Below are 18,987 nucleotides of genomic sequence, written 5' to 3' on the forward strand. Positions count from 1 at the left end.
TGGCAGCCGGGACGAGCAGCCCTGGAGCTGCCCCACAGCAGCTCCGCGGTGCCGCGGGGGGACGCAGGACCCCGCACCGCGCTGCCCGCACGGCACCGCCGCCATCCGCACTGCCCGGCCCGGGTCTGGGGGCTGCCCGGAGCCCCGCAGGACACCTGGGGCAGCGCCGACCCCGCTGGCACCGCCGTGCGCGGCGGGATTCACCGGCCCAGCCGGCCCCGGTACCCGGTACCCGGTCCGGGCCGGCGGGGCACGGAGGCGGCAGCGCTCTCCACGGCCGCCCTTGGCCGGCGCTCCCGGGCTCGGAGCCTCAGCGCAGCGGCCGGGGGGGCTCGGGGTCCCTGGCCGTGAGGAGGTCCCGCGCCCCAGCGAGGGGGGGGCGTGGGAGAGGCCGGTGCGGCTTTGTGGAGGAGCGGTACAGAGCGTTCCCCAGGCCGAGCCAGCAGCGCCCGGGGCGGTGGGCACAGCGAGCTGGCAGCTGCTCCGTGCCAGCAGGGCCACACTGGGGACAGGGTCCCGCAGGACGGAGCGCAGCCAGGACGGGGCGGTGCCGCCGCTCACGCCCCCAAGGGCGGCCGGCAAATGCGGGGGTGCGCCGGGCGGGGGGCCAGGGACCCCCCCAGGGTGCTCGGCACCACGGCCAGGGGGGCACTCGGGGACACGGCAATGCTGAGTGATGGTTTGACTCTGGGGGGTTGGGAGGGCTCCAGCCTCCTCCTCCTCCTCCTCCACAGCAGGGCAGGATGACATGCAGGGCATTGAAATGGGGAAAATCGTGGAGTTCTCCATGGTGACGAGTTTGGCCCGGTCACTCCCGGTGCACGGTGCTGAAGGGGCTTTGGGGGGGCACAGGGGGTGTCGGTGGGGCAGGAGGGTGACACGGAGCAACACAGGATCATGAGGGGTGTCCGTGGACAGGGGACTCTGCTCTGCGTGGGGGAAGAGGCCGGCTCACCCCAGGAGCAGTCAGCCCCGATCTCAGGGCATCCCCCTCCTCGCCCTCCTGCGCCCCTTTGGCCGCTGTGGGGGGATCCCACTGCCCCAGGCCCACCGGGGAGGGTCCCCGGGCCAGGGGGTCCACGGGGTGTGGGATGTGGGGAGTGGGGTCCCCCTGGCACGCAGGTGTGAGTCCTGTGGCTGGGCCTGCGAGCAGGGGCGTTTCTCACCGGGAAGGAGTTGGACCCCACCAGTGTGGGGGGCTTCCAGCCCGTGACGTGGGCCTGGGCCGTGGTCAGAGGGCTCCTGGTGGTCTCATGAGCTTTAGGAGAGGTTACCGGCCCTGGGGAAGGAGTCAGGATGTTGGGGGGCAAGCAAGGATCATCTGGGGGAGCAGGGAACACCTGGGGGACACAAGGGCACATCCGGGGGGCAGCGAGGTGGGGCAGGGCCCCAAGCAGCTCCTGTCACCTGCAGGAGTGTCCTGCTGTCCTGGGACCCCTCCTGAGCCCCCCAAAGGCTGCAGCAGCCTGCGACCCCCCTGAGCCCCCCCGGCCCGGCTGCGCCTAACGGCCACATCCCCCTGCCGGCGGGGACAGACGGACGCTGCCGTTAATTACTGATGGACAATGCAATTAACGTCCTACCCAGCCACCACCATCTGTCCCGGCCAGCCCACCCGCCCCACCCGGGGCTGCTGGCGGGCCTGGCTGGTCCCAGCACGGCTGAGAGCCCCCAGCCCCTGGACATCGCAGGGGTCCTGCAAGGGCCTGACAGACATCGCAGGGGCCCTGCAAGGTCCTGACAGCTCCAGCGCTCCTGGCACGGTGCCTGGCGCTCCCGGCACTGCCGCAGGTTGACCCTGCTGCTCGGGGAGTCCCAGTCTAGCCTGGCCAGTGGCACCTGTCTCACCGGGCTGGACAGGTGAGACCCACCTGTGCCAGTGGCTGCACTGACCTCTCCAGATGTTGGGAAGGATGAAATAGGAAAGCCTTATAAATACGATTGCTTGGCAAAAGATTTTAAGAATATGAAACCTATAATGGAAGTAGAAATGAAGGCGAACTTTGAGGTGTAAGATGCCAAGCTGTTAATTACTGAACAACTGGAAAACAATGGTTTGGCCGGCTGAAGGAGAATCCCTCTTGATTGAACAATACCCTTAGCAAATAAAGGGATGCCAAGGGTCCAAAGGTTGGGGAGACCCTGCCGATGTGGCAGGGAAGGAAAAAGGGGTCTAGAAACTAACTTTAAGGGTTTAAAATGTAACATGGTATGCTAATGTACTAATTCTTATAGGCTGTATGTAGATTCTATAGGATTTGTGTCTTTTACTGGTTGGATGATTGTAAATTAGCATATTCAAGACAAAAAGAGGTGTAATGTAACAAGAACTTAATCATCATTTTCATCATTTCCATCTTCTTCTTCATCTTTCTCCTTCTTGCTCTATCTCTCCTGGGCACGCTTCTAGCTGTGGCTGGCAGCTTTAAGCAGAGCTCTCATACTCACGACCCCGTGCAATAAACCCCGTGTTTCAAGAGCTCCCAGAGACCTCTCGTGACCCTCCTGCCAATCTCCTACACCCAGGTTTGCCAGGCTTTCCCTCCTGAGTGCTGCTGCCCTACCAGAGCTTGCCAGGCCATCCCACCCTGAGCCCCCCGAGGCCCCTCAGCCTCGCAGCTGACCCACAACAGCCCCCACTGCCCACACAGGGGGCACAGGCCGGGGCAGCAGCAGTGGGAGCAGCACTCACGGGGCAGTGCCACGGAGGACAATGTCCCTGCCCAGCCCTGAGCCCCACCCATGAAGGGACAGCTCTGTCCTCACACGAGCAACGCTCAGAAGCCCCCGCAGCACCAGCAGCACCCACTCCCCAAAACCAGGGGTCCAGTGCAGCACCCACATCAACCCCCCAGCAGTGCCACCTGTGTCCCCAGCACAGGGCAGCTCTGGGGACGACCCCGCGGCCCTGCTCGGTGCCTGGCAGCACCGTGGGGACGCCAGGCCCCGCGCTCAGGTGCAGCACCTGCACCAGGAGCTGGTTGGACCCCTGGCACCCCCACACACTTCACCACGACCCGCGGCAGCCATAGAGCCCACGGCACGAAGCTGCAGGAGGCCATGGGAGCCCGCGGGCATGGCAGCAAGGCCAGGGGTGAACAGACCACGCGGAGCTGCTGGCTGGTTTCAGAGGATTCTCCTTTACTGCCCTTGCAGGGGAGCCCTGGGGCCGCACTGCTCCTTTTACAGACCCTTCGTGGGATGTACAGGTTTAGTGTTTTGCCCCCCAAAAGAGGAGTGTTTGGGTAATCGATGGGCCCCCCCTGTCCCAACGAGGGATGTTCGGGGTGTGGGGGGCCCCGGGAGCGGGGCCTGCCCTGGGGCCGGGCGCGGTGGCACCTCATGCAAAGCCAAACGGGGTAATGAGAGCAATAATGACACCGGAGGCGGAGGGTAACATGACTGGATTTACAGGTGGCAGATGAGAGCAGGTGGGAAGGAGGAGATGTTTTGGAGATCCGCAGTGAGCCCGACACCACACCGGGAGGCCATCCCGGGGAGCAGGGAGTGTGTGGGGCGAGCGGGGGCCAGGTGACCCTGTGGGCGCTTCTTGGGCCATTGGCTGCTCGGGCACTGTGGCCCCAGTCTCTGGCCGGGGACTCTGGCAAGTGCAAAGGGCGAGGGAGCAGGTCCCCGTGTCCTCAGGTGCAGCCCCACCGGCCTCAGGGCGGGGGACGGGCTCCACGGCGGCGATGAGGGGAAGTGGTATGGACATCCAGCCACACTACAACAAAGCGGACAGAAAAGATGGGATGAGACAGGGAGAACAATCCATGGAATGAAGCCACCGAGCCCGGCCGCCAGTGCCGTGCACCTGCTGTGGGACCGGGACAGACCGGGGAGGGCTGCGTTACCTGCGCTGGTGAGCACGGCCGAGCGGCTGCCGCCTCCGGGGCTCCCCTCGAGCCCGTCCACGACCTGCTGATGTCGGAGACCCAGCTCAGGAGCTCGCCCAGCGGCACTGGGAGGTCTTTGTTGGGACTGGAAAAAGACGTCTGCCAGAGAGAGAGCGCGTTAGCGCCAGCACGGGGCAGGGGGCAGCGCCGGGGGATGGAATTACCGCGAAGAAGGAAAAGGAGGTTGGGTTTACAGAATTCTGCCTATTTCTAATAAGACTGAGTGCCAGGCTGCTACAGCGTCCCCTGGCCCACCCTGTGCTGCAGGGGTCCCATGGCCCTCATACCCTTTGTGAGGGTCGGGAAAACCCCCACGGCTCTGGGGGGCTCTGGGTGCAGGAGCTGCACAGACCCAGGCTGGGGCGTGGGCTCTGGCAGACACCTGCCAACGGGTCAGGGAGCCACAGGAGTGTGAGGAAATCAACCTCGAGCAGAAGCACTTCCCAGATACACGGAGAGACAGACAGACAGACCGGCCGGCCGCGGCGGGCGCGTCCCGGGTGAGCGGGTGGGCTGGCGGAGGCAGGCACGCAGCGAAGCCCCTCGGCGGGCGAAGTGGCGAGCGGAGGCAGGTCCCCCCACAGGGCGCGGAAGCACCGGGCAGCGCCAGCGCGGCACTTACGGTTGGGGCACCGGCTCCACGGCGTGGTGGTGGGGACGTGCCGGGAGGCCGAGGCAGGGAGATGGGGCAGCTCGGGGGCCGGGGTGCAGAGCCCCCCTCCTCGCTGCACTGAGGGCACGTGGAAGGGGTCCGGGCAGCAGCTTCAGGGCTGGTGTGGTGTGTCTGGCTGTCCAGTGCCGAGGAGCCCGCGATGTCCTCCTCCGGCACATTGGGGTGCACCACGGGGCCAAGGCAGTCTCCTCCTTTGGGGTGCAGGGGCTGAAGCCGGCAGGTTAATTACAAAAGAGTGCTAAGTGGTTAGATCCAAACAGGGAACTGTTTTCCTGGTGTCCGGCTCGGCCGCGCCGTGTGCGAGCAGCGGCGGGATTGGCGCAGCCGGGAGCAGGAACGGTGTCCAGCTCCCGGGGCGCAGGGCGGGGAGGGTAGTGTGTGTTCTCTCTTGTCTCTTAATATACAAACACTGTCAGCACATTCGCATATATTAATTTATTAGTCTTGTCTTTTTTGGTTAAACTTGAGGCACTGCTTTGGGAGAAGAGTGGAGGTTCAAAATTAAAAAAATACTAGTGATTAGCCAGCAGCGTTGCCACATGCGGAGCAGGTGAGGCAGCGCCTCGGGGGGGCTGGCAGGGCTCAGGCCACGTGGAGCAGGGGCCCGCACACCCCGGGGCGCTCCCTGCTCGCCTCCCACCCGCAGCTTCGGCATGCGGCCAGGGCGAGGGCAAGGGCAGCCACCTCCACGGTGTCCTGGGTACCCCCCGCGTATCTGCGCCCGAAACTCGAGGAGGAGTAGGAGGAGGAAGAGAAGGTCATGGAGAAGCCGGAGCCGGTGGCGTCGAAACTGCCGCGCCGGGAGCCTGAGCGGGAGCCGGTGCGAGAGCCCGAGCGCGACCCGGAGGTGGAGCCGGCGCTGCTGATGTTGTAGGGACTGTAGTAGCCCTTGCTGGACTGGGAGGAGGCCTCCAGCAGCCGCAGGCCGGTCCCATCCTCGATCATGCTCCGGTCCATGGCGTCCTTGTAGGAGATCTTGAGCTTGGTCTTGGGGCAGGTGAGGTACTTGGAATAGGTGTTGACGTCCCGCAGCTTCTGGGCAGTCCGTGCGTCAATGGTGCCCTTCTGCAGCGCCTCATCCAGGGAGACACGGCCCGGGGCGTCGGGCTCGATCAGGCCCCCTGTCAAGTACTGCACCTCCAGGAACCGCTGCCCGGCCTCGTAGTACAGCCAGCCCTTCTTCAGTGCCTGCGCCGCCGACATCTTTGTCTTGGTCCGCGGGTCCTCGAAGCCGTAGAAGGCCTTCTGCGCCAGGTTGATGCGGTCCACCATGATCTTGTCAACCAGGCCCTTGGTGACCGCGTCAGCGACGGTGCATTTGTCGCCGGTGTTGGGGTCGATGATGCCCCCGGTGCAGGCCTGGGCTTCCAGCAGCCGCTGCCCTGTGATGTTGTCCACCAGGTTGCGGCGCATGGCCTCCGTGATGGACACCTTCTCCAGAGTGTCTGTGTCCAGGATGCCCGCGACCGGCCCGGTCTCTTCGGTTGGGTCAGTCCACATGGAGATCTGGGTCCGCGACAGGGCTGGGCTGACAGTGTAGGAGGAGGAGGATCCAACCGAGGACGACCGCGACCGGAAGCCGCCCATGTTGCCAGAGAGCATGTCAGCAAACTCGGTGATGGAGAGGGTGCCCGAGCGGTACTGGTCCAGGGCCGACTGGTCAATCAGACCCTTGCCAATGGCATCGTCGATGTCGTACTGGCGCCCCGAGCGCCTGTCGATGATCATTGACTTCACCACACCGTCGGAGGAGGAGGTGGTGATCTCCTCCCACTCGCACTCCTGCTCTGACAGCTCCAGGTAAGTCTGGTGGTCAATGAGGCCCTTGCGATAGGCTTCGTACACGGACATCTCCTTGCCTGTCTCGGGGTCAACGATCACCACCCGGCGCTTGCGGACGGAGGACTTGGAGGAGGTCTTCCTCTCCCGCTTCTTCTCCTTCAGAGGCAGGAGGCAGAGGCCAGTCTCTGGGTCTGTGATGCACCGCTCCATGAGCTGCAGGTAGGTGAGGTTCTCCTCTGTGTTGGGGTCAAAGAAGCCCTTGGTGTCGTCACTGGGGTCCAGCAGGATCTCGTTCATCTCCTCGTCAAAGAGGCCCCTCTTGTAGGCCACCTCCACGGGCAGCCGGTGGCTCTCCTCAGGATCAATGATGCCTCCCGTGGCGATCTGGGCCTCCAGCAAGCGGATCCCGTGGTCCTTCAGGATCAGACCCTTCTTCATAGCCTGGAAGAGGGAGATGAGTTTCCCGGTGTAGGGGTCCCGGTAGCCGGTGACGGCCCTCTCGGCAGAGAGCAGCTTGTCCTTGAACTCGGGGCCCACGATGCCCATGCGCACAGCTTCCTCCACCATCAGCTTGAGGCCCTTGATGGGGTCGATCACGTAGCCCGTGGCCGCCTGCGCCTCCAGGAGCTCGAAGGCAGTGCCAGGCCGGATGATGCCCTTCTTCATGGCCTGGTAGATGGACAGACGCTCCTTCGTGGAGTCCACAAAGACGCCAGCGATGCAGCTGGTGCCCTCCAGGAACTTCTTCAGGTTCTTAGAGACCTCCTCGACGGAGGTGAGACCCTCCTGGAGGCGCTGGGCCGTGGCTTCATCCATCACCTGTGAAAGGACCAGCTCCTCCACTGTGATCTGCTTCCGCAGCCCGCGGAAGGTGAGCTTGCGCGTGTCGCACAGCGGGAGCAGCAGGAGCCTGGAGCTCTCGTCCTTGCGGCACCGCCGCAGCAGCTGGGTGTAGCTGAGCTTCTCATCCGTGGAGGGGTCCACGTAGCTGCGCACCTCGCTGGGCTCCGACAGCATGTCGTACGTCTCCTTGTTGATGAAGCCCCGCTGGTAGGCCACCTCCAGGGGCAGGTGGAAGCCCAGGTGTGGGTCAATTATGCCACCGGTGGCGATCTGGGCGTCCAGGAGCTTGAGGGCCTCTTCGCTGGGAATGAGATCCTTCTTCATGGCCTGGAAGAGGGAGATCTTCTGCTCGCTGTACGGGTCTCTGTAGCCGGTCACAGCCCTCTCTGCAGACAGGAGCCGGTCATGGATCTCCGGCCCCACCACGCCCTTCCTGACTGCCTCGTCAACAGTCAGCATTTCGTTCTTCGTGGGGTCGATCATGAAGCCGGTGGCTGCCTGGGCCTCCAGGAGGGAGCGGGCCACTTCGGAGTTGATCAGCCCCTTCTTCAGCGCCTGGTAGATGCTGAGTGTCTGCTTGGAGGAGGGGATGTAGATGCCAGCCACGCAGCCCGACCCGTACAGGTACTTCCAGACAGTCTCCACGTCCAGCAGCTCCCGGAAGGTTTTGGAGCCCTGTTTTAGCAGGTTGTAGATGTCCTGTGAGATGATCTTGGCCTCGTAGAGGTCCTCGGCTGTGATGCGGCGCCGGACGTAGTCATAGGATGTGAGATTCTGCTGCCGGATGATCTCAGTCTTCTCAATGATCTCGATGATGATGATGATCATGCGCTCCTTGGACACGCGGCCTGACTGGAACTCCTCCATGAGGTGTTTGCGCTGCTCCTCGGGCAGCAGGTCCGAGTGCATGATCTCCCACAGTGACATGGAGGAGCCTGCCCGGCTGCCCACGGGGATGTCCACCTGTGTCTCCTCAAACACCTTCCGTGTCTCTGCTTCTGTGTACATGTGGGTGGTCTCCACCACTTTCGGCTTCTCTGGCTCCCGCAGAGGCAGCAGGTACAGGCCCGTCTCGGGGTCCTCGATGCACCTCTCCTTCAGCTGCACGTAGGTGAGGTTTTCCTGAGTGTTGGGGTCGAAGAAGCCCTTGGTGTCATCAGTGGGATCAGAGAGGGTCCGGCTCATCTCCTCGTCGAGGTAGCCGCGCTTGTAGGCCACCTCCACGGGCAGGCGGTGGCTGTGCACGGGGTCGATGATGCCGCCGGTGGCGATCTGGGCCTCCAGCAGGCGGATGCCGTGCTCCTTGACGATCAGCCCTTTCTTCATGGCCTGGAACAGGGAGATGGTATCGCCCGAGTAGGGATCCTTGTACCCCGTGACAGCCTTCTCAGCCGACAGCAGCTTCTCGTGCAGCTCAGGCCCGACGATGCCGGCCTTCACCGCCTCGTTGACGTACAGCTTACGGTTCTTCACGGGGTCGATCAAGAACCCAGTGGCTGCTTGGGCTTCCAGGAGGACCACGGCAGTGCTGGGCCTCAGCAGGTTCCTCTGCATGGCCTCATAGATGTTCAGCTTCTCCTTGGTGGCCTCCACGTAGACACCAGCAATACAATCACTGCCGTGCAGGAACCTCCTCACCGCATCTGTCTCAGAGAGGTCCTTCACTGATTTCTTGCCGTCCCTCAGCTGCTCGTACTGGGTTTTGCTGATGATGCAGGACTCCAGCAGCTCGCTGGCTGGCACCGGGGCACGCAGACCACTGAACGTGAGTTTCTCCTGCTTTTTGGTCTCTGCCTCCTCGATGATGGTGATCACAATCTTGATGATCTTCTCGATGGTCACTTTGCCGGTCTTGTACTGCCGGAGCAGCTCCCGCCTGTGATCCTCTGTGAAGTATTCAGAGTGGATCAGCTCCCAGATGGTCATTGTCCGGCCCTTCATGCTGCCCACCGGCACCTCTATGGTTGCCTTATCAAAGCACTCCTTGGCCTGGCTGTCGGTGTAGACCTCCTCCTGCTGCGACTGGATGGCCTCGTCGGACAGGGGCAGCAGGCACAGGCCGGTCTGCTTGTCGCGGTGGCAGCTCTTCTGCAGCTGGGCGTAGCTGAGGTGTTCCTGGGTGTTGGGGCAGTAGAAGGCCTTGGCATCGTCTCGGAGCTCCGTCAGAGCCTTGTTCACCTCTGGGTCGAAGTAGCCGCGCTTGTAGGCGACCTCGAGCGGGAGCCGGTGGCTGTTGACGGGGTCGATGATGCCGCCGGTGGCAAGCTGGACGTCCAGCAGCCGGAGCCCGGTGTCGCTGGGGATGAGGCCCTTCTGGAGGGCTTGGTAGAGGGAAACCGTCTGTCCCGTGTAGGGATCCTTGTAGCCAGTCACCGCCTTCTCTGCCGACAGCAGCTTCTCGTGGAACTCGGGCCCCACCACCTCGGCCTTCACTGCCTCATCCACAGAGAAGAGCTTGTTGCCCACAGGGTCAATGATGTAGCCGGTGGCAGCTTGTGCTTCCAGTAGGGACAGGGCGACCTCTGGCTTCAGCAGGTTTCTCTTCAGGGCCTCGTAGAAGGTGAGCTTCTGGCCCGTAGACTCCACCAGGACACCAGCGATGGCATCGGTGCCCTTCAGGTACTGCCGCACGGATTCCATCTCTGCCACATCCTTCACGGACTTCTTGCCCTGGTGCAGCTGGTTGTAGAGGTCCTTGTTGATGATCTTGCTCTCGAGCAGCTCGGCAGCGGGCACGGGGCCCCGCAGGCCCTCAAAGCACATCTGGCTCTTCCTCTCACTTTCCTCCACAACCGTGATGACGATCTTGATGATCTTCTCCACTGTGATCTTGCCAGTCCTGTACTGCTGGATCAGGTCCCGCCTTTGGTCCTCAGTGAAGTATTCAGAGTTGATGAGCTCCCAGATGGTCATCGTCTTCCCTTGGAACTTGCCAAACGGTGCTGTCACTGTGGCCTTCTTGAAGACATCCTTGGCTTCCTTGTCGGTGTAGACCAGCTCTCTAGCTTTGGCCGCTTGGTCAGTGAGAGGCAGGAGGCACAGCCCCGTGTCCGGGTCAGTCACGCACCGCTCCATGAGCTGCAGGTAGGTCAGGTTCTCCTGAGTGTTGGGGTCGAAGAAGCCCTTGGTGTCATCGGTGGGGTCCGACAGGACCTGGTTCATCTCCTCGTCGAAGTAGCCGCGCTTGTAGGCGGCTTCCACGGGCAGGCGGTGGCTGTGCACGGGGTCGATGATGCCGCCGGTGGCGATCTGGGCCTCCAGCAGGCGGATGCCGTGGTCCCTGACGATGAGATCCTTCTGCATGGCCTGGAACAGGGAGATCTTGTCGCCCGTGTAGGGATCCTTGTAGCCGGTGACAGCCCGCTCGGCTGACAGCATCTTGTTGTGCAGCTCAGGCCCGATCACTCCCTCCCGCACCGCCTCGTTCACCGAGAGCCTTGCGTTCCTCACGGGGTCGATGATGAAGCCAGAAGCGGCCTGTGCCTCCAGGAGCACCAGCGCCGTGCCCGGGCTGAGCAGCTTCTTCTTCATGGCTTCGTAGATGCTCATCTTCTGGTTGGAGGGTTTGATCAGCAACCCGGCAATGCTGCTCTTGCCCTGCAGGTACTTCTTGACATCCTCCCTCTGAGAGAGCTCGCCCACACTCACAGCACCCTTCGCCAACTTGTCCAAGCTCTCCCTGCTCAGAATGCCGGCGTCAGCCAGCTTCTCTGCCGACACCTTCTGCCGGATGCCATCGAAGGCGAACTCCGGCTCCCCGTTCTGGGCTAAGCCGTCCACTGCGTCCCGGCCGTTGGGCACAGCCTTGATGTCCGGCAGCTGCGTTGTCGTGACCGCCTCCCCAGGCAGGTCGTCTGTCTGGATCATGATCTCCCGTCTCTGGGCCAGGGCGGCCTTGTACTCCTCCTGCATCTGCTCGAGCCTCTCCCTCAGCTTCTTGTTCTCTTCTTCCAGAAGTTTCTCCTGCTGCTGTCGCTGCTTCTCCAGCTGCTGCAGCTCCTCTTGCTTGTGCCGGACGTTTTCCTCAGCTTCCTTCTGATGCTTCTTGGCTTCATCTAACATGGCTTTTAACTGCTGCTTCTCCTGCTCCATCTCCTGCTGCTGCCGCTCCTGCTCTGCCTTCAGGTTCTGGGCTTTGTTCACCTCGTCCTTAAAGAGCTTCTCCAGCTTTGCTTTCTCCTCCTCAATGAACTTCTCCTTCTGCAGCAGGGCGTCTTTCTCCGTCAGGAAGCTCTGCTGGAGGAGCTGCGTCTCCTGACGGAGCTGAGCCTGCTGGGCCACCTGCATCTGGGGTGGGAGAGAGAACAGTGTGGTCAGACACCCCGGAGGGCGGTGGGGCTGAGGGTGTGTTGTGGCAGGGGGACGAGTGGCAGGGGTGGCACGGAGGCACAGAGTCACCCACACACTCCCTACATCAGGGAAGAGTTAAGGAGCAGAGCCAGGGTTAGGGAGCCACACACAGCATGGGGCAGGATGAGCAGGGGAAGGACACAAAGGAGCCCCCAGCACCAGGGCTGGGAGCTGGGCACAGAGCGGAACACGGCAGGACGTGCCACGGGGTGGAAGAGCAGTGGGGATCCCACCTCCATGGCTCCAGGGGTTCGGGGTCCTGCTCCAACGCTGCCTGAGGGGTTTGCTCCGCTGCCTCCAACTCTGGGCACATCCCTGACCTGCACAGGGGGTCCTGCCCCACCATCCCCAGTGACGGTCCTCGAGGACGTGCCCAGGGATGGTGTGCGCTGGCTGGGAAGAGGGACAGCCTCCCTATGCACCACCACCACTAAGAGGGACCCACAGCCCAGTACCTCCTCTGCCTTCTGCTGCAGCAGCGCCGCCTCCTGCTTCAGCTTCTCCTTCTCCTTCTCCAGGTCGGCGATGGCCTTCCGCAGCTTTTCCGCGTCCTCGTCGCTCTGGTGCCGCTGGATCTCCAGGGTGTGCACCATCGTCATCTTCTCCTGTGTGGCCAGCTCGGTCTCATGCAGCCTCTCGCTGATCTCCTCCGCCTGCTTCTTGAACCGCTTGGCCTCCTCCTCGGCCTTGGCCTGGGCCATGCTCATCTCGGCCACTTGCAGCTTGAGGCGCTCAGCCTCAGCCGTGATGTCCAGCTGCCGCCGGCGCTCAGCCTCCAGCGTCTTCTGGAAGCCCTCGGTCTCCTCAGCCAGGCGCTGCTGCATCTGCTCCTTGTCCTCCTGCAGCTTCTTGGCGTGTTCCTGTGCCAGGTCCTTCTGCTTCTGCAGCATTTCAGCCTCGGCCCGCAGCCGCGTGGCCTCCTGCACCGCCTGCATCTTCTCCTTCAGCATCTTCTCTGCCAGCGCCCGCTGCTGCGCCAGGTCGTCCTCAGCCAGCTGCCGCATGCGGGCGGCCTCCTGCGCCTCCACGCTCAGCCGGGCCACCTCCTCCGCCACCTGCTTCATCTTCTCTGCCTCCTCTGCCAGGAACTTCTGCGTGTTGTCCTTGTCCTTGAGGATCAGCGCCTTGTTCTCCTCCTCGATGCGGCTCTTCAGCTTGGCCAGCTCCTCCATCTGCACCCGCACCTTGAAGAGTTCCTCCTCCACTTGGGCCTTCTGCCGGACGGCGTCTGTCACCTCCTCCTTCAGCCGCTGCAGCTCCTCATCCAGGATGCCCTTCTGGTGATCCGTCTCATCCAGCTGCAGCTTCACCTTGGTCAGCTCCTGCTCCACCTGCGCCTTCTGCCGCAGCGTCTGCTCGGCAAACTTCTTGTGCTTCTCCATCTCGGCATCGGCCAGCTGCTTCTGCCGCAGGGCCGCCTGCTCTGCCTGCGCCCGTTTCGCTGCCTCCAGCTCGGCCTCCTTCCGCAGCTTCTCTGCGTCCGCCTGTGCCTGCGCCTTGGCCTGCGCCTCCTCCTCTGCCCGCTGCTTCAGCCGCTCGGCCTCCTCCACGCGCTGCCGGGACAGGCTGGCGTCCTGCTCGGCCTTGCCGCGGGCAAACTCAGCCTCCTCGGCCGCCCGCCGGGCCCGCTCGGCCTCCTCGCGCAGCCGGTCCAGGAGGCTCTGCTCCTGCTGGCGCGTCTGCAGCAGCTCCTGCTCCTTCTGCTGCACGGCAGCCAGGTGCGCCTTCTCCTCCGCCGCGATCCGCTTCTGCGCCGCCTCCCGCGCCAGCTGGATCTGCCGCTCTGACTCCTTCTCCGCCAGCTCCTTCTGCCGCCGCGCCTCCTCCACCATGGCCCGCAGCCGCTCCACCTCCTCCAGGGCCTGCCGCCGCTGCCGCCCGGCCTCCTCCTCGGCCGCCAGGATGGCCTGCACCTTCTCCTCGGCCTCGCGCCGCCGGCCCTCCTCCTCCAGCGCCAGCGCCCGCTGCCGCTCAGCCTCCCGCTCCGCCTGCTCCCGGCTGCGCTGCACCTCCTCCGCCTCCCCGCGGATGCGGTTCAGCTCCCGCTCCAGCTCGCTCTTGCCGGCTGAGGCCCTCTCGAAGCTGGCCTTGAGGGCGCGGATCTCCTCCTCCACCTGTCGCCGCTGCCGCAGCGTGTCCTCCACGAGCCCCTTCTGCCTCTCCAGCTCGCTCTCTGAGGAGCGCTTCAGCAGCGCGATCTTCTCCTCGATGTCCTGCTTGTGCTGGGCCGCCTGCTCCTCCAGCAGCTTGCGCTGGTAGGCCTCGTCCTCCGCCAGCCGCCGCAGCCGCTCGTTCTCCGCCTCCTTCTCCTTCAGTGCGATCTCCGCCTCCGCCTTCAGCCGGGAGGCCTCGTTGATGGCCGCCAGCTTCTCCTTCAGGATGCGCTCGGCCTCGGCCCGTTGCCGGCTGGCCTCGTCCTCTGCCAGCTGCCGCTGCCGCTTGGCCTCCTCGGAAAGGGCGCGCAGGCGGGCGGCCTCCTCGGCCAGCTCCCGCAGCTTGTTGGCCTCCGCCTCCAGCCGCTGCTTGGACTTCTCGCTGCTGGAGCGTGACTCCTCCTCTGTCTTGGCCTTGCTCTCCAGCAGGACCTCCATCTCTGCCCGCAGCTTGGCCAGCTCCTCCTCCAGTTCTTTCCTCCTCTGGATGGCCTCGTTTACCTCCCCCTTCAACCGCGAGAGCTCTTCCTCCAGGATCAGGCGCTGCTGCTCCCCGTTCTCCATCTCCGCCTTCAGCCGGATCAGCTCCTGCTCCGCCGCCAGCTTCTGCTGGGCCGTGCCCTCTGCCAGCTCCCGCTGCTTTTCCAGCTCTTCCTCCGCCAGCTCCTTCTGCCGCAGGGCCGCCTCCTCTGCCTTGGCGCGCTTGCGGGCCTCGCGCTCCGCATCCTCCTTCTGCTTCTCGGCCTCCTCCTGCGCCAGCGACTTCTTGTGGGCCACCTCTTCGGCCTGCAGGCGCAGGCGCAGCGCCTCGTTGGCCTTCTGGCGCCAGCGCTCCAGCTCCTTCTCAGCCTCCTCCCGCGAGCGCTCGGCCTCCAGCTGCTGCCTCTTCAGCCGCTCGGCCTCCTCCTGCAGCTGGGCCACCACGTCGTGCTCCTGCTGCAGCGACAGCTCCAGCTGCGCCGTCTTCTCGGCGAAAGAGAGCCTCTTGCTCTGCAGCTCGGCCTCGGCGCTGCGCTGGGCCACCTCCTGGGCCACCTGGATCTGCCGGTCCTTCTCCGCCTCTGCCTGCCGCATGCGGCGCTCGGCCTCCTCCGCCTGCAGCCGCAGCTGCTCCAGGTCTGCCACCGCCTTCTGCTTCTCCCGCGCCGCCTCGCGCTCAGCCTGCACCTTGCGCTTCAGCTCCTCCTCCGCCTCCCGCTTCTTCTGGCTCTCCTCCTTCACCTGCCGGCGCAGGCGCTCGGCCTCCTCCTGCGCCAGCCGCTTCTGCCGCTCGGCCTCTTCGGCACGTGCCCGCAGCTCCTGCAGCTCTGTCTCTGCGCCCTCCCGCTGCCTCTCGGTGCTCTCCAGCTGCAGGCGGATGAGGCGGATCTCCTCCTCCACTTTCTTGCGGTTGTATTCGGCCTCCTCGATCAGCTTCACCTTGGACTTGATCTGGTGGTCCGAGTTCTGCCGCAGCTGCATCAGCTCCTGCTGGATGTTCTGCTTCTGCTGCTCGGCATCCACGGCCACCACCTCCCGCCGGGTGACCTCCTCCTGCATGCGGAGCTGCAGCTCCCGCGCCTCCGCCTCCGCCTGTGCCTTGGCTTTGGCGTGGGCCTCGGCCAGCTGCCGCTGCTTCTCCAGCTGTGCCTCCACCTCCGCCAGCCGCTTCCTCTCCTCCTCTTTCAGCTTCTCGGCGGCTTTCTGGAGGGGAAAGAGGGTGCAGGGGACAGAGAGGGGAGAGAGAGACAAATCACAAGGGATGCGATCGCGCCGTGGAATCGGTGCTGGCCCAGCCACACACTGCCGAGACAGCGGAGGGGAGGCAGATGCGCGTGGAATGACTTCGGCCCCTGGGCCACCGCACGAGCCGGTGACGCCAGCTTCCAGAAGATGTGTGGCACGACAGGGGACACACGACAGCGCAGGCAGACAGGCAACGGGAGCCAGACAGCAGCGCAGGAAGGCACGTTCCAGAGAGAAGGGACAGAGAGCGAGCGGAGCCCAAGCGATGAAGACGATGCGAGCAGCGTGCACATCACCACCATGGCTCCCCCTGCCAGGGGGCTGGCACAGACAGCCCCTGCCGCGGGGAAAGGAGAGAGACGGCCGCAGCACCGGGAGCAGAACAGAGGGGAGCGGTGCAAGGGCGGTGCCGGCAGAGCCTCCCCTTCTGGGAAAGCCTCAACAGGAGAGAGCAGTTCAGCTGGTTCAAACCCCTCCCAGCCCTCTCCAGACAGCTGGCAGCAGGCTCTGCCAAAGGGCCAACGCAGCCGGCGCCTGGCTTGGGGCCGTGCCGCAGCACACGCACCGCATGCACCGCGAGCGAGGCAGCCGCACGCGCCGCAGGGCCCGGGCACAGGCAGCGCATGCAGGGGAGCCAGACCCCACACCACAGCCCTGGTGCTGGAGCAGCACAGACGTAGAGGAGGGCGAGGAGGAGGAGAGGGTGAGCCGTGGGGGAGGCGGAGGGTGCCGCGGGGAGAAGGCATGCGCAGAGTGAGTACCTGGTGCACGGCTGCCAGAGTGATCCTGGTTTTTTACCCTCCATTAGATCCCCACCAACACAAATACTCCCCAAGAAAAAGCACTGGCAAAGCGGCTCCAAGGGCAGAAACCAAGAGTTAGAGAGGTCACCCCGCGCCAGAGCCCGCGGGCCGGCGCCCAGCACAGCGGCATGCGCAGGCAGGTGCTGACTGCACTACGTGTATCTGGGAAGTGCCTCCTACCACCAGTCACACCAGAGCCCCCGGTGCCCAGAGCCAGCTTGGCTCAGAGACCCACGGTACGCAGAGCCAGCAGCCTTGCCCCCAGGAGCCCAGCAGGGAGCAGGAGCTGGGGGCTGTGGGCTAGTGTTAGTGACAGGGCCGGAGTCACGGCCATGGGCCAGAGTTAGTGAGGGGGCTGGAGTCACAGCCACGGGCCAGTGCTAGTGATGGGGCCAGGGCTGGACCCTTAGCCATGGGCCAGTGTTAGTGATGGGGCCAGGGCTGGACCCTTAGCCATGGGCCAGTGTTAGTGATGGGGCTGGAGTCGTGGCCATTGGCCAATATTAGTCATGGGTCTGGAGCCAGAGCCACGGACCAGTGTTAGTGATGGGGCCGGGGCTGGATCCACAGCCATGGGCCAGTGTTAATGATGGGGCCAGGGCTAAAGTCACAGTTATGGGCCAGTGTTAGTGATGGGGCTGTGGCTGGAGTCACAGCCACGGGCCAGTGTTAATTACAGGGCTAAAATCACAGCCATGGGCCAGTGTTAATTATGGGGCTGGCGCCGTGGCCGAGGGCTGGCGTTAGTGACAGGGCCAGAGTTGTGGCCGAGGGCTGGCGTTAGTGACAGGGCCAGAGTTGTGGCCGAGGGCTGGCGTTAGTGACAGGGCCAGAGTTGTGGCCGAGGGCTGGCGTTAGTGATGGGCCGCAGACCCCGCGAGCCGCGCTCCTCGTGGTCACAGGGCCGGCCGTGCCGCCCGGCACCGCTCCCTACCTCCTCGTCCTCCAGCCGCCGCAGCGTCTCGGTGATGAACTTGATGTACTGCGTGGTGAGCGTGGTCAGCTCGCTGTACTGCGTCCGCAGGTCCACGTACTGCGGGGACAGCGGGTCAGCAGGGGAGAGGGGAGCTCGCCCGCAGCCCACCCCAGCCACGACGGGGCTGCAAGGCCGCACGCCCAAATCCACCCCTTCAGTGAGCAGCACGCCCCAGGAGCTGCGGGACACCCTGGGCCAGCGGCAGTGACTCCCCCTCACCTCCTGGATGATGCTGTCGGATGCCGACTGCACCTTGGGCTTCTTGGCAGGAGATGCCATGGGCTCCACCTGTGCCTTGAAGCTCACCAGCTGCAGCTCGTAGTCCTGGTGAGGAGAGAGCGATCAAAGCTCTGCTGTGTGGGACGAGCCCCTGGCCACGCTGCAGTGACCCCAGCCCTGCAGGACCCCGTGCTGCCTCCCCAGCCCCCCGCCAGCCCCGGCCCCCTTATGGGCACACCTTGATGGCGTCGATGTACTGCTTGGCATAGCGCTGGCACTCCTCCACCTTGTCCTTGTGCTGCTCACATTCCTCCAGCAGTTTCTGGGGAGACACGTGGGGGTGAGCCCAGGCACCCCACGACCACCCAGGAGCACACCTCACCCCACCAGGGACGGCCACGAGCACACCTCACCCCACCAGGGACAGCCAGGAGCACACCTCACCCCACCAGGGACAGCCAGGAACACACCTCACCCCACCAGGGACGGCCAGGAGCACACCTCACCCCACCAGGGACGGCCACGAGCACACCTCACCCCACCAGGGACAGCCAGGAACACACCTCACCCCACCAGGGACGGCCAGGAACACACCTCACCCCACCAGGGACAGCCAGGAACACACCTCACCCCACCAGGGACAGCCAGGAGCACACCTCACCCCACCAGGGACGGCCACGAGCACACCTCACCCCACCAGGGACATCCAGGAGCACACCTCACCCCACCAGGGACAGCCAGGAGCACACCTCACCCCACCAGGGACAGCCACGGGCACCGCGTGCCCTGCCATGGCTGGGAGTGACCGGGAGCACCCCTGACCCTGCTGCAGACAGAAATGGGCAGGAGCTGCCCCCATCCCATGGGGCACGGCTGAGAGCACCCACCACGTGCCATGGCCGGGGATGGTCCCTGTCCTGCTGCAGCCACCCAAGAGCAACACTCATCGTGCCATGACTGGAGACAGCCGGGCACTCCCCTCACTCTGCCACAGAGAGAGATGGGCAGGGACACCCTGCACTCTGCTGGGGACTGGCAGGTGAATCCCCTGCCATGCCACGGCCAGGAATAGCTGAGGGCACCCCTCTTCCCTCTCTGCTGGGGATGCCCAGGTGCACCCCTCATCCTGCTGGAGGTACCCGGGCACACCCCTCACCCTTCTGGGATGCCCAGGCGCACCCCTCACCCTGCTGGGGGTGCCCAGGCGCACCCCTCACCCTGCTGGGGGTACCCAGGCACACCCCTCACCCTGCTGGGGGTGCCCAGGCGCACCCCTCACCCTGCTGGGGGTGCCCAGGCGCACCCCTCATCCCACTGGGGATGCCAAGGAGCACCCCGTGCCCCACTGGGGATGCCCAGGCACACCCCTCACCCTGCTGGGGGTACCCAGGTGCACAACCTCATCCTGCTGGGGATGCCCAGGAGCAGCCCTTGCCCTGCTGGGGATATCCAGGCACACCCCTCACCCTGCTGGGAATGCCCAGGAGCACCCCTCACCCTGCTGGGGATATCCAGACACACCCCTCGCCCTGCTGGGGGTGCCCAGGCACACCCCTCACCCTGCTGG

General features: G+C 64.5%; 1 protein-coding gene across 16 annotated transcripts in view; it reads right to left on the bottom strand.

Moving 5' to 3' along the window:
* Nucleotides 1-4,989: 4,989 nt before the first annotated feature.
* Nucleotides 4,990-18,987, bottom strand: part of LOC134550975 (plectin-like) — a 68,464-nt gene continuing 54,466 nt past the window's right edge. For all 16 annotated transcript variants that reach the window (XM_063398627.1, XM_063398538.1, XM_063398270.1 and 13 more), the window contains 5 exons: nt 17,659-17,742; nt 17,421-17,525; nt 17,160-17,258; nt 12,000-15,380; nt 4,990-11,481 (listed from right to left, as the gene is read on the bottom strand). In XM_063398627.1, coding sequence (XP_063254697.1) covers nt 5,152-11,481; nt 12,000-15,380; nt 17,160-17,258; nt 17,421-17,525; nt 17,659-17,742 — 9,999 coding nt within the window. In that variant the 3' untranslated portion in view covers nt 4,990-5,151. The remainder of the gene's footprint in view (nt 11,482-11,999; nt 15,381-17,159; nt 17,259-17,420; nt 17,526-17,658; nt 17,743-18,987) is intronic.

This window comes from Prinia subflava, chromosome 1 (assembly GCF_021018805.1).
Source record: "Prinia subflava isolate CZ2003 ecotype Zambia chromosome 1, Cam_Psub_1.2, whole genome shotgun sequence".
NCBI classification, from domain to species: domain Eukaryota; kingdom Metazoa; phylum Chordata; class Aves; order Passeriformes; family Cisticolidae; genus Prinia; species Prinia subflava.